This window comes from Ictalurus punctatus, chromosome 5 (assembly GCF_001660625.3).
Source record: "Ictalurus punctatus breed USDA103 chromosome 5, Coco_2.0, whole genome shotgun sequence".
Lineage (NCBI taxonomy): Eukaryota > Metazoa > Chordata > Actinopteri > Siluriformes > Ictaluridae > Ictalurus > Ictalurus punctatus.
The window spans coordinates 12263978-12277324 of NC_030420.2; the positions used below are offsets into that span (position 1 = coordinate 12263978).

A 13347-nucleotide genomic window follows, 5' to 3' on the forward strand; every position below is an offset into this window, starting at 1 on the left:
GGTGAAAATTAGATACACTCTCATTTCTGACACTTGAACCTGGTGCTATAGAGACTGTGTTATTGATGACAACATGGATTACCTGCAAAAACTAAGCTTTCTGTCTGGAGAGATTGAACCCAAATATAACACAAAGAATGTGTTATATTTGGAGAAAATAGAACTAAGGCTATCATGGATATAAGTAAAACTAAATCTTAGGTAAATAAGAATGCCAGGGTTAGCTTTGACAGTAAATACATTGCAACCCTCTGATGGGAGATAGCCTTGCTTAATAGATAAACATTGCATTCTATGAGCACATCGCATATGTGTGGCGGTCTGAGAAAACCTGTGAGATGTTGCTGTGGCTGGGAAACAGCCTGAAATAACAAAAAAATCTGGTTTTGACCAAAATTGAGTTTTCCATTAATATAATTTGACAACTCTTTTTTATGGAAACGAACAAAAAGAAGATTAAAAAAACCAAAACAAAACCCATATTTGACTAAAATTAAACTTTCAGCTACTTTGTAATCTTGCCTTGGTTGTTGTTTAAGTGTGTTTTTCTCTCACAGTGAATAAATGTCTCACTTTGATCACGTTGTTGGATAGCTACATGCCCCACCAAAATGGAAATAAGTTTAATCAGTTTAGTTTCTAATCAGATAGCGGTTGCTAAAATGCTCCTTCACTATGACATCATAATCAGCAACACAGAGAAGAGAGTTTACACTCTGTAAAGATGACAGAGTACAAGTTTTAAAATGTTTAAATGACCTAATAAAAATACATTAATTTATTAAACAGATCAGAACTCACTGAACTAATCAACGATTATTTCCCCACCTATGTAAGAGATTGACAAGGATCAGTTTATACACCAATCAGACATTAAATCAACTGACAGGTGAAGTGAATAACATTGATTATCTCATTACAGTGGCACCTGTCAAGGGGTAGGATATATTAAGTAGCAAGTGAACAGTCAGTCAGAATTTGATGTGCCAGAAGCAGGAAAAATGGACAAGCATAAAGATCTGAGCGACTTTGACAAGGGCCAAATTGTGATGGCTCGACAACTGGCTCAGAGCATCTACAAAATGACAGGTCTTGTGGGGTATTTCTAGTATACAGAGGTTAATGCCTACCAAAAGTGGGTCAGGGTCATGGGCACCCATGTCTTACTGATGCACATGGGGAGTGAAGGCTAGCCCATCTGGTCCAGTCCCACAGAAGAGCTAATATAGCACAAATTGCTGTAGAAGTTAATAGTGGCTATGATAGAAAGGTGTCAGAATACACAGTGCATTGCAGCTTGCTGCATACCACTCAGATTGCCCATGTTGACCCTGTCCAATGCTGAAAATGCCTACAATGGGCATGTGAGCATCAGAACTGAACCAGGGACCAGTGGAAGAAGGTGGACAGGTCTGATGAATCATGTTTTTTTTTTAAATATATCATGTGGATAGTAGTATAGTAGATAGTAGTATTGTACTGCCCTGTGTTGTTAGCACATGTCTGCATGTGCACTTTGTGTAGAATGTGTAGATCTTATTTAGTTCTGTGTCATCTCATGTGGTTAGTGTGTTGTTTTATGTAGCACCATGGTCCTGGAGCAACGTTGTTTTGTTTCACTGTGTACTGTACCAGCTGTATATGGTTGAAATGACAATAAAACCACTTGAAATTGTACTTGAACTTGAACTTGGATGGTAGGGTGTTTCTTACCTGGAGAAGAGATGGCACCAGGATGCACTATGGGAAGAAGCCAAGCCAGCTGAGGCATTGGTCTGCTGGGAAACCATCGATCCTGGCATTCACTTGCATTCCTGGATGTTACTTTGACACATACCACCTAAACATTGTTGAGTCTAGTACACCCCTTCATGATAACAATATTCCCTAATGGCAGTGCCATACCTTGCCATACTGCAAAAATTGTTCAGGAATGATTCAAGGAACATGCCAAAGAGTTCAAGTTCCAAATTCCCCAGATCTCAATCCGATTAAGCATCTGTGGGATGTGCTGCATAAACAAGTTTGATCCATGGAGGCCTCACCTCACAACTTACTTTAAGGATCTCTTTCTAACCTCTTGGTGCCAGATACCACAGCACAACTTCAGAGGTCTTGTGGAGCCCCTGCCTCTATGGGGCAGAGCTGTTTTGGTGGCACTAAGAGGACCTACACAATATTGGTCAGGTGGTTTTAATGTTATGGCTGATCAGTGTATACAGCAATGTTATTTTTTCATAAGTAAATTAGGTTGTAAAAGGGTTGGCTATAGGTTTTGTGTTAGTTATAGTTATAGCCATAGTTTTCAGAACTATATGTTTTCATTGGCCACTAAACATAATCTATGAGCATATCACAATAATATTTGCACTTGTAATTAGAACTTAATTATAACTTCTTTGGTCCATGTGTGTACTTATGTTTCACTGAGACATTGTTATCAGAGAGTTAACAGTAGTAGGAAAAAAAATGTTCTTAATGAATTGTAGACATGCTTTACATTAGCTGATCAGCAGTAAATAAGATTAGAGCTGCAGTATCTGCTGCAATATTAGATGCTGTACATGAGAACACCACAGACACCCCCCACCCCCACCCCGCCCCCTTCACACACACACACACACAAACACCAGTCATTTTCTGAGAAGCCGTCTGTCCCCTGAAGCCAAATAGGTTGTTTTTCCTGTTGACTGTGTACCTTGGTAAAATCATATGCACAGTTTCGAAGCATGTGTTATAAAATCTGCACTCACACCTGTTGTACTGCACTTGGAAGGTTATTTTAAGGTTTGACTTGCTGGACCAACCATTTTCCTGGATTTGACTCTGAACGGCTTACTCTCTCCTCAGTAAGGGACAATGAAAGTGTTCCTGTACAGGCTCTGCAGATAAGGCTTGCTCTGACATGGACAAGATAGACAACCACACCTACTAACACCTGCAATGGCAGATGAGGAGAAGATAAGACTGAAGATATACTGCCATCTGATCAGAAGGGGCCGACGGCAAGTGCTGCTGGAGCACACCTCCAAGCCTGTACATACAGAGGAATCTGAGATACAGAAAACCCGATTTATTTATGGGTTATGAGACAGTATAGGCAGCACTTCTTTGTAGTTATTGGTTTGTGTATGACCTAGACGTCCAGTCTGTGCAAGACAAAGAGATTACATGAGGTTGAAAATTAGGAATTGCCTTGTCCAGTGCTGTGCCTAATTCTAGTCAAACCAGACTCCCTAAGACCCAAACTCACCCTGACCCTGATTACGCACTCACAGATCCTGACACCCAGATCCACCTCAGGTTTTGCAATAGATAACTGAAATCTTATCTTCCTAGAACAGTATAGTGATAGTGAAAATGTAGGCATGCCATCAAACCAATGTCATGTTAAAGTTGCAGGAATTCTAGCAAACAAGAGAAATTATAACACATAATTGGGGCTTAAAATGAATACAAAGTGAATGTAATTCATTTAGAATGCATTCAATTCAACTGGAATAGCTAACTTACAGATTATTCTTAAAATACATCTTTACAAGAACACTTCCATTTTCATGCTCTGCAGGTTCCTTCTGGGCTCATGGAATGTGTACAGGCTATTTGCTTTTTGAGAGGGCAACAAAGCATGCTGTCATCAGTCAGGATTTGTTTTTATGTCATACAGAGTTCACCTTTCCTGCTCAAGGTAGTGTGATCCTTAGGATTTGATTGAGTAGGCATAAACATACAGCATAAGCATATTTTTCCACCTACATAGGATTTTTGACAACATTTAATGAATGACAATAAAATCATGACATCCATGCAAAATGTGCACTGCCACTCAACAAATAAAAAATCTACTATGAAGTTACTGAAGGTTAATAAGAAGAAACTGACTTATCAACATGAAGACCTGGTGCATATGAACATGGTGGCCCTTTTTGGGTGTGAGTGGAGCCAAACCCCAGGGAGAGGAGCACCTTTTAACACTAAGGGAATTAATGACATTGTTTTTTTCATTTATAGACTTATTTTTCCATCCCCACTGTTACTATGTTAATGTAGCACCCAGAGAACATATTAGTACTGGATATTCACGAATAATTTCTGTATGTTGCACATTAATTGTTCCAGTGACTGGTTTGCTTGTAGATTAGTTGATGCAAGTTAAGCACTGCCAATAATAGTATGGTTTCAAACAGAAGTCTTCCTTTATTTATCTTACCCATTAGCAGACACAAATGAGTGCGCTTCCAAATACAGCTGGTATAGTCTTTTGTAATCTTGAAATTCTTTATTAAATTGCAATTTGCAATAAAGGCAATCCAATCCAACTAGCAGCTAACTAGTGTCCAAACATCTGAAGCAAAATGGTTCCTACATAAGGCCTGTACATAATCCATAATCAACCAACAGTGCATGATGATTAGCATATGTCAGAAACTAGCAGTATAGCAATGATGCTTCCTTCAAAGCCTGTCTAACCAGGTACCTTCATAGTTATTGAAGCACTAACTTATGACAAATAACTGAATTATGAGGCACTGTATTTTGAATTTTGCATTAAAATACATTTAATGTCATATTTTAGAGTGTTTTAGCTAGAAGCCCTACCATTCCAAACAAAAACATTCCATGACTAGGGTGCTATTTAGCCCTTTAAATTATTTTAAAAACTTCATTTTTAAAAATTTTTTTTTTTTTTTTTTATTTTAAAATTTGTTTTATTAAAGCTAAGACAACAGGTGTTTATCCATTCAAAATATGTGTTAACCCATCTCAGGCAACAATATTTCTTTTCTTTTCTTTTTTCTTTTTTTTTTTTGATACAAAGTATCTTTGCTGAGAGTGGCTGTATTTTAAATGAGTTTAATTTTTTAGTATAGACTTAGCATATACATGTGTAGATTTCTCTATATATTTGTTATAAACATTTTGTGGATGCTTACTGATGCTGCTAGGCCTTTGATATAAAAATATTTTACCCCTTTGAACTTTTCCTGGTTTTTAACTTTGATAATTGATTTTGAACTGTTGACTTTAAAAATTAAAAAATGCTTGCACCAGTTTTTAAGTTTTTGACATTACCATTAAAATATCAATTACAAACTACTAAAATATCAATCATCAAAACATCAGTCCTAACATGAAATTTAAGCAACCAGCAAAGGTCATGACTGCAATAGGTGCCCTAATTTTATCTAAGTGAAGGAAGTAAGTTTATTTGATCGGGTATCATAGCCACACTGATTGGTAATAACAATGTATTCATTTTAACTCAACCCAGATTTTCATTGGTGTTCCTCTCTGCCAGGTTACTGCCTGCACCACTGAATGCAGTAATATAGAGAACATATAATATTTCAATCTAAAGCCTTGTATTTATGATTACACCACAATCATTAGACTTTGTTTAGTGCTCTTCTTTTACTTTTACTTATATTCACCCTAACTCAATCCTAAAAAACCCCCAACCAAATCCTTCCACCTGAAGACAGTAGGAGGCTCAGATGTTTGCATAGCTGAATAGAAGTGCATGCTACCACGTTGGTGCCAGTGCAGAGAAGAGTCTGCTTGCTATTTCTAAAATGAAATTGGTTACTATATAATCTACATATCGTATACATATTTTCCAAATTTGGAACAAATATAAACTCTAATAAATGTGATAAATGATTTGCTTTGATTTGATTCAGTATTGGTTTAATGATGATTCCTTTTTGATTTAGTACTTACAAATGTCTACATTTCTCTGCTTTGTTCACCTACATCAAAGTGCAGTGTCTTAAATTAAATATGGAGCAAAAGGGACAGGAGTAATGCAGTTACACATATCCTCTGTATGAAGTTACATATATTCTCTGTGACGAAGGCCTTGACATTCAACAGTGTCATGTATGAGGCTCCAGAAATTCCAGAATTTGCAGATTACACCTCCTCAGCCTGTCGCCCACGACTTCATCATGACGTCCAGTTACATGACTTCCAATCAAGCATCTATGCTTCGCTATTTACAGTCACCTAATTGCTAATGACACTTACCTATTTGCAATCACATTACTCCCTTTAAATAACCGTGGACTGGCAGTGTTACTTTGTGAAGTCACAATCAAGCAGTCTCTATGGCAATACATTTGGAAACTGCATGACTTGTTGAGCTTTTGGGCACAACCTGCTTCATGTTTACCAAGTTATTCTTGTCTAGTAGTTTATGCTTGCTTGATGAGCGCCTGTCCATTTACCTGCTTCATGTTTCTGACCATATGCTCAGGTTCTCCGGTAGAGCTTTACAGATGGAAACAGATCTCTCATTGTTAGGGCACCCTGATGCAGGAAAATATATTCTTTGTAATTACTGTCATATTTGGTTGATCTTTATATATCTCTATATTTTTTCCCTTATGTGTCTTTATTCTTGACATTTAGGATTATAGTTATGCAGTCAAAAACACTACAAAAGGCTATAAAGAATATCTTATGAGGGTGAGTCAAATAAAATTATTAAAGAGCAACATAAATTAGTGGCATCTAATCAAATAAAATTTCAAATCAAGGAACTTTTGCTGAGATTGCCCCAACAATCAGAACATGTAATAAATACTATAGTCCCCCCCCAAACTAATGTACTTTATTTACAGAGACCTCAGATGAGATTCCAAAGACCAGGTACAGTTGCCTTATAGTGGAATATCTCCTCTCTTGCCATGTTTAAACTTACATATATCTGTGCTATAAGTGGCTACTACTCAGTTTATTGTTAATAATATCAGTGTTCAATATTTTAATACTTTTGTATTGCAGTATAATATAGAGAAAAAGAGTTACATTTTTACTGCTGAAAAATCACAAACTACCAATTATATTTCATTATTAAATAAAAACCAATACTTTTTGTGCAGAAGACCCAAGATCACTCAGGCCCCCAAATATTTACAGTAGATGGTCTCGAACATCTAGTCTCAAAATTTCTTTGTAGTTCTTAATCTAAAAACAGAGTCATTACCTTTAATAAATGTAGTACTGTAATAACATTTACAACGGTGTGCATTTAAGTACTGAAATTATACTGGAAGTATAATACAGAATCACTACTTAATATACTTTCCATGTATTAGTTCCATACTTGCTTTTTACTAAATTAGACAATGTATTTGTAAGTAAACCTATTGCATGTTGTAAATTTACTTTTACTAATTACTACTAGTAAACTAGCCACATATACTGTCCTTAGGCTTATTAATGAATATACCTTACTTGAAAAGGAGTGTTAGCTCATAGAAGCAAAAATACTGTATACACACTGCAGTCCATGTTTTCAGGACGAAAACAAAGACTGTGCTTTGCTATTCATGCATTCTGACATTTGACCTATTTTCCTTATTTCCTTAAGAAGTAGATTATTGAGAACGTTAATGAACTGTAAGAGTCAGGAGAAACAGAGTTTATTCATTATACCAACAAACTTTGGTAATTTAGCAGTGTTCACATTTGGAAATGCATTTTGTCAATGTTTATGGGCAGGGTTTCTCAGCTTCCATTTTGAGAATCAACTGAACTGCACAGTATTCCAACATTTCCTCGCTGCCAACACACCTGATCCAGCTGATGAAGGGCTTAATAATCAGCTGAATCACAGTTAGGAAATCCTCATACCAGGTCAGTGGGTCCCCAGGACTGTTTGAGAAGCCCTGGTTTTGGGCTTATAACAAATAAATAGCACACATTTGCTGATGGACACATCTAAGCTGAAAAGGGGGATATATTTAATTATTAAATGATATACATGTGAGCTGTGATAATAACACCTGAACTACTTGATGTGGTTTTCTCCTTTTTAAATAAAGCTTTTCAATTACTTAAGTACCTTCAAGAGCATGGTTTAGTTAAATAAATAGAATGTTCTCCATTTGAACATGCACAGCTGATTTGTTCAGGAAACATATATTTACACAAGGATAGAGCTTTTGCTGTCTGTCTCTTACTGTCTTTCAATCTATAATGCGCTGAAGCACAACACACATACAGAGAGGTGACTACATCAAACACGCACACATTCATACACACACAGACACACCCTCTCTCTCTCACCCCCCCCCACTCACTTAACACTATACATTCCTCTTCTGTCTACAAATTCTAACTCCACTTTCATAGCTAAAAACCTATTAAAGTGAGAAAAATGCAATGCTGAACATAACAAAAAAAAAATGAGAGTCCAAACATCACATTTAAACATCTCAACAACACAAGATTTTTTTTTCAGCTATTTTCTATAGATTTTCTTTTTCAATGCCATGTTCACAAAGAATATGATTTCATGCATTGTGAGATTTATGTCTTGATCTTCAGCCTTCCTTGGCAGGATGCTGTGGACTGAGGTTTGTGGCTTCAGGGCTTTCAACTGTACATCTTTTCTACCATAGGTGGATGCTGACAATCCGTGCTACTTCTGTGAAAGTATTGTACAAACATATCTATAAAAAGTCTGTCAGCCTCAGAAAACCAGTTGTCCTGAGCTGCATTTTTCACTACTAAATATCAAGGACGCTTGATTTCAAGTTCTATGATTTTCATATTCTTTTTTTTTTTGGCCCTTTATCCATAGTAGAGGTCTTTGCTGAGAGTTCTTGGTTCCGAGGCATGTAATAAAGGGAGCAGTGGGTTGCAGTAAGTGAACCCACATTTGGTTATCCCTGTCCATGCTGGCTTTCATGATGCAAAATAAGAGCTCTGCATGGAGTAAAGTCGGTCAATGGGGTTTCCCACACGTGCCTGCAGTGAGCCTGCTTCTGAAGAAGCCATGAAGCAGTCACTAAGGCTGGTCAAGGAGGTGTCGCTGTCGATGTCATGGAATATGGAGTCATTTCCTGTGGAAAATGACAAAAGATTAACTGATGGAGTTTAATAAATTCAAGTATGATTAAATGAAGCTCTAAACCTTTTCATGGTTAATTATCAACCTTTTCTCCCTATATTATTATCAGAGACTTTCGTTGCCAGTTTATTTAATACAATTCTGTCGCTAATTGTAAGTATGCCATTAAAACAACAAGCATTCAAATACTAATAAAATGTGTTTAAACAAAAAATAATCAAACAAATGCACAAGGTTATGTTGGCTTCTGTGCTAATCTTCTGTTTTTGCCATTTTACTTGTGGGCATAGTTAGGCTTAATACTCAGTTCCAATCTTAATGACACCATTACACAAGACAGTGACAGGTTGATGGGCTATGGTTTTTTAATGAGCTGGCAATACTGCCTGTTTCCTGTTGTTACACCATAAACCCTGAGCTGGAGTGTGATGAAACTGGGGATTGGGGCCCTGCCATTAAAGGGAATGGATGACAAGGCACCTGGGACCTCTTCATTGCCTATCTATGACCAAACATACATGAGCAACACTCATCATGGAGTTAATAATATTTAGAACATTGGCCATAAAAGTATTACAGGAACTTCTCTGTGGTATTATGAGCTTATGTATTATGTCCATGTTGACAAAAAATGCACACTAGTTTTACAATGCTTATAATTCTCCAAAATATCAGTGTTTTTTATTGGATGATTTTTTGCAAATGGATCTATATATTTTTGGCCTGCCTGACTAGACTGTCACCCATCATGATTAACCAATGTTGACCACAGATTATAGTAGGATACAAAGCATAATATAACACGTTATCCTCAAACACATGGTGATAGCTGAGATGATTGTTGATGTGGGAACTGGACAAGAAGGTCCATAGTAAGGAGCACCGATCATGCTGGCTTCAATTAATTAGAATGTTTTATAATTAACTGGCCTGTAACTGCATTTGTGTGAAATTATTGGAGTGGGGATTAGACTCGTATTTGTGTGCTATCATGGCTTTCTTGAAATGGTATGTTAAGGTTGCTGGATTTCTATTATTTGTGGAGTTAATATTCCTGTTACAGAAAATGTCCATGCTATGGTTGCATTTTTAAGGGGTGGAGAGCAGATCCATGCTGAGCTATGGTCTAAATACATGGTGTACTACTAACCATATGGGTTCATGTGGTCACCAGGCATCTGAGGTGGGGTGAGGCCCTGCTGGAAGGCATCAGTGGTGTAGCCGTTTTCCATGGCAACCATCTGCTGCTGTGCAGAGGCCAATGGTGTGTAGGAGTTCATCATGTTCTCCATCCTATTGGACATCACCTCTGGAATCAGATAGGACAATAACATAAGCATGTGCTAAGAATGGTATTAGATTGATCAAAACCAAGAGGAAAACTGTTTATGTAGGTATACTTAAAAAAACAAAAAGAAAAAAAAAAACATGCCCAGTTACTGTAGATAATACAACAAATGTTTGTCAGGAAAGAGAATTTCAACAGAATTAAGTATAATGATAGTATCTGCCCTCAAAATCAAGCTGAGCTCCATGAAACACTACCAAACAAGAAACATGATTGTGCTGGAGCACAACAAGATACTCCCAGACAAATCCAACTGAGAAATTCTCCATGAGTCCCTCCAAGAGTTAAGGGCTAAGAGTCTTGTGGCTTTAAACAAGAGCCTGCCATCTCAGATCTTTTATTTAGAGTGGTGAGCTCTTGCAAGAATGTCTGAAATTCATTTCTAAAGATCACCACAATGTTCCATTACATGTTTCTTGTTTCTGGTGCAAGGGTATTTGATGTTGGAAGTTTCCTGCATATCAGGATGTACATAGGAACAGTTTGCTGAGGGTAGTTTACATTGTACTGCAAAGGCAGTGGTTTTAGGAGTACTATGAATGTTTTACTAAGCATTCTACTGTCCCAAATGACAAGATCAGCTCCCCCCAAAGCTACTTTTTCTGTTCACGTTCCACAGTGTCTCTAAGAAAACAGTACTACTGGATTTAGGAATTGCTTATTGAACAGTAAGAGAGATCACTGTCCACCCAAATTACATGAATGATCCAAGTGAAGTGACGACAGTCTGCAGAACTGCTGAATGACATATCTGTCAGAGTTTGGAAATGTGGAACTATGAACTTGTGTGGATGTGATGACTTTATATATATATATATATATATATATATATATATATATATATATATATATATATATATATATATATATATATATAAGCTGAGTTTGTGATAAAGCCTTATAACTGGATGCACCATGAGGATAGTCTAACATTGGTCTATAAAATAAAAGTATTATTACTCTTGGTTTATAGCTGAAGATGATTCAATGATCTCCGGATTATGAGTTTCCAGCGGAGAAGGTACAAGGGGGTCTGCTCAGCAGTAAAATGTCAATATTAGCTTTGGGATTTCCCCAAAGTAAAGAGAGAGAGAACTGTTCTCATGTTGTACAACAGAAATGCATGCTTCTTACCTTATCTTTCTAGGGATCTTAAATCTAAATTTACTTTATGCTGATGCCTTTAATTATGTTTTGCTTTAGAGTAAAACAAGTTTGCCAACATGACCAGTGTTTACCACTTTAGTGTAATTAGTCACATGTATTTATGAAATGTCAATATCATAGCCCAGTAGTAACACTGACAACTTTAAATTCACCACTAAAATCAGACTTTCTGTAATTCTGCAGACTTAGAGAAGCTGCTGGAATGATTGGATTTTAAGCTCTCCAAATTTACCAAATTGTTTTCTTGACAGGGAAGACTTCTCAACTGTGGTTTAGAAGAAATAAGAAAGCAACAAATGCAATGGCTATTTTAACAACATAACCGTAAATACTTCATTCAGAATTAATACTCATTTGCACTGTGTTTGGAATAATATTCTTTATCTCTACTGAGTTCTTAAAGGATCTGATCAACTATCAAGGGGGTTTAAATGTACTGTACATGGTGGCACAAGGTAGTGTGCCACCATATTTCCAGCTTTTGGATTACTTAATGTGGAATAAATGAGTCAAAGGGGGATTTTTGACCGGAAATAGCTTGCCATAGTAATGTGAGGACAGCAAGATGTGTAACAGTACTAAAGCAATCAGTGTCCAAATCAGAAATAGAGACTAGCTTGTCCTCTATGCTTGACCGATTAGAAACATGAGATAACAGTCTGTCAAAAAGGGGATGCAAGGTTGTTTTCAGTTGAGAGGGAAGAAGGTGGGTCAAGATGCAGGCAAATTTAATGTGCTTGTATTGTAAATGAATCCGCCACCTCCACGGACACTCCTGCATATCCCTGTTTGAACAGTTCCCCCCCCCTTTTGTGATTCTTAGCTGACAGAGCTCAGCATTTGCTCAGTTTGAGATTGGACACCACAAACATTGCATCAGGCAACACAAAAGGAATAGTCAGTAAGAATGACCAATTATGTAACCATACAGTATATTATGGTAGTGTATTGGTCTGAGATGCTGGTGGAGACATGAACAGTAACATACCAATGAAGACCACCCAATCACTTAGCTAGTAAGGTTGCACAAATCTTGAAACACTTGCATTAAAAAGCTGTGCTTTTGTTTTTTTCAGACAAACAAGTTTACAATGAAGTTCATATTGGGACACTGTACCTTGGCCCAGCCTTTGGGAGTTTTGCTGCTCCTGTTGCTGCTGCTGTCTTCGGGCCAACTTCTTCATCTGAAAAAACACAGATAAAGGCACAATCAGAACACTTCGGGACATCCCAAACTCTGTCTTTTTCTCAATTCTAACTCAAAAAAATGTGATGATCCTTGTTGTTCACCTCTACTTGAACTACACAGCCGTCTATTTGAATACATTATATTATCCTGGGGCTTTTGAAGATAGCATCAGGGCTAGAAGGTGGGTTTCAGACACTAACATAAGAATGCGATGGATGTGAGCGCATCACTCTTTCCCTTGCAGGGAGTTTTTTGTGGAATGCAGTGAGAGGTTAAGCCTGAGGCAGATTACAGCTGAGATTTGCTGTCTCTATCCCCACTAGCACTCTCCCTTTTGGCAGTGTCTGTGGAGGGCTTTGCTTTAGCACCGTGGTGTGAGGATTACTCATAGATTGTGGTGTTATCTGGTCTCAGGCTATACATCACTCAGTTCATGTAGGTACATTGTGATGGATTGGCAGAGTTCATGCTATGAGGGCTCACCTTGGCTCTCTGGTTCTGGAACCACACTTGAACCACACGTACACTCAGGCCTGTTTCAGCAGCCAGGGTTTCTCTCACCTGCATATGAAGACATCAAAATGACTAAGCCTCAAATATCTATAAGGTTAAGGTAGCAATGTTAACCATCATGTTCTGTTCACCGTTTAACGATGGATATCCCACTGACTCTCGTTATCTTTTAAGCACTTGTAGCTGTAATTACAAAAAAACTGTCATTTAAATATATACACATGTAGTTGTGTACAAGTACACTGATCCAAAACTATTCTGCTTCTTATT

General features: G+C 37.3%; 1 protein-coding gene across 2 annotated transcripts in view; it reads right to left on the reverse strand.

The window, feature by feature from the left end:
* Nucleotides 1-7411: 7411 nt before the first annotated feature.
* lmx1bb (LIM homeobox transcription factor 1, beta b) overlaps nt 7412-13347 on the reverse strand; it is a 58988-nt gene continuing 53052 nt past the window's right edge. For both annotated transcript variants that reach the window (XM_017467382.3, XM_017467384.3), the window contains 4 exons: nt 13048-13125; nt 12493-12559; nt 10011-10169; nt 7412-8852 (listed from right to left, as the gene is read on the reverse strand). In XM_017467382.3, the coding sequence (XP_017322871.1) occupies nt 8695-8852; nt 10011-10169; nt 12493-12559; nt 13048-13125 (462 nt within the window). In that variant the 3' untranslated portion in view covers nt 7412-8694. The remainder of the gene's footprint in view (nt 8853-10010; nt 10170-12492; nt 12560-13047; nt 13126-13347) is intronic.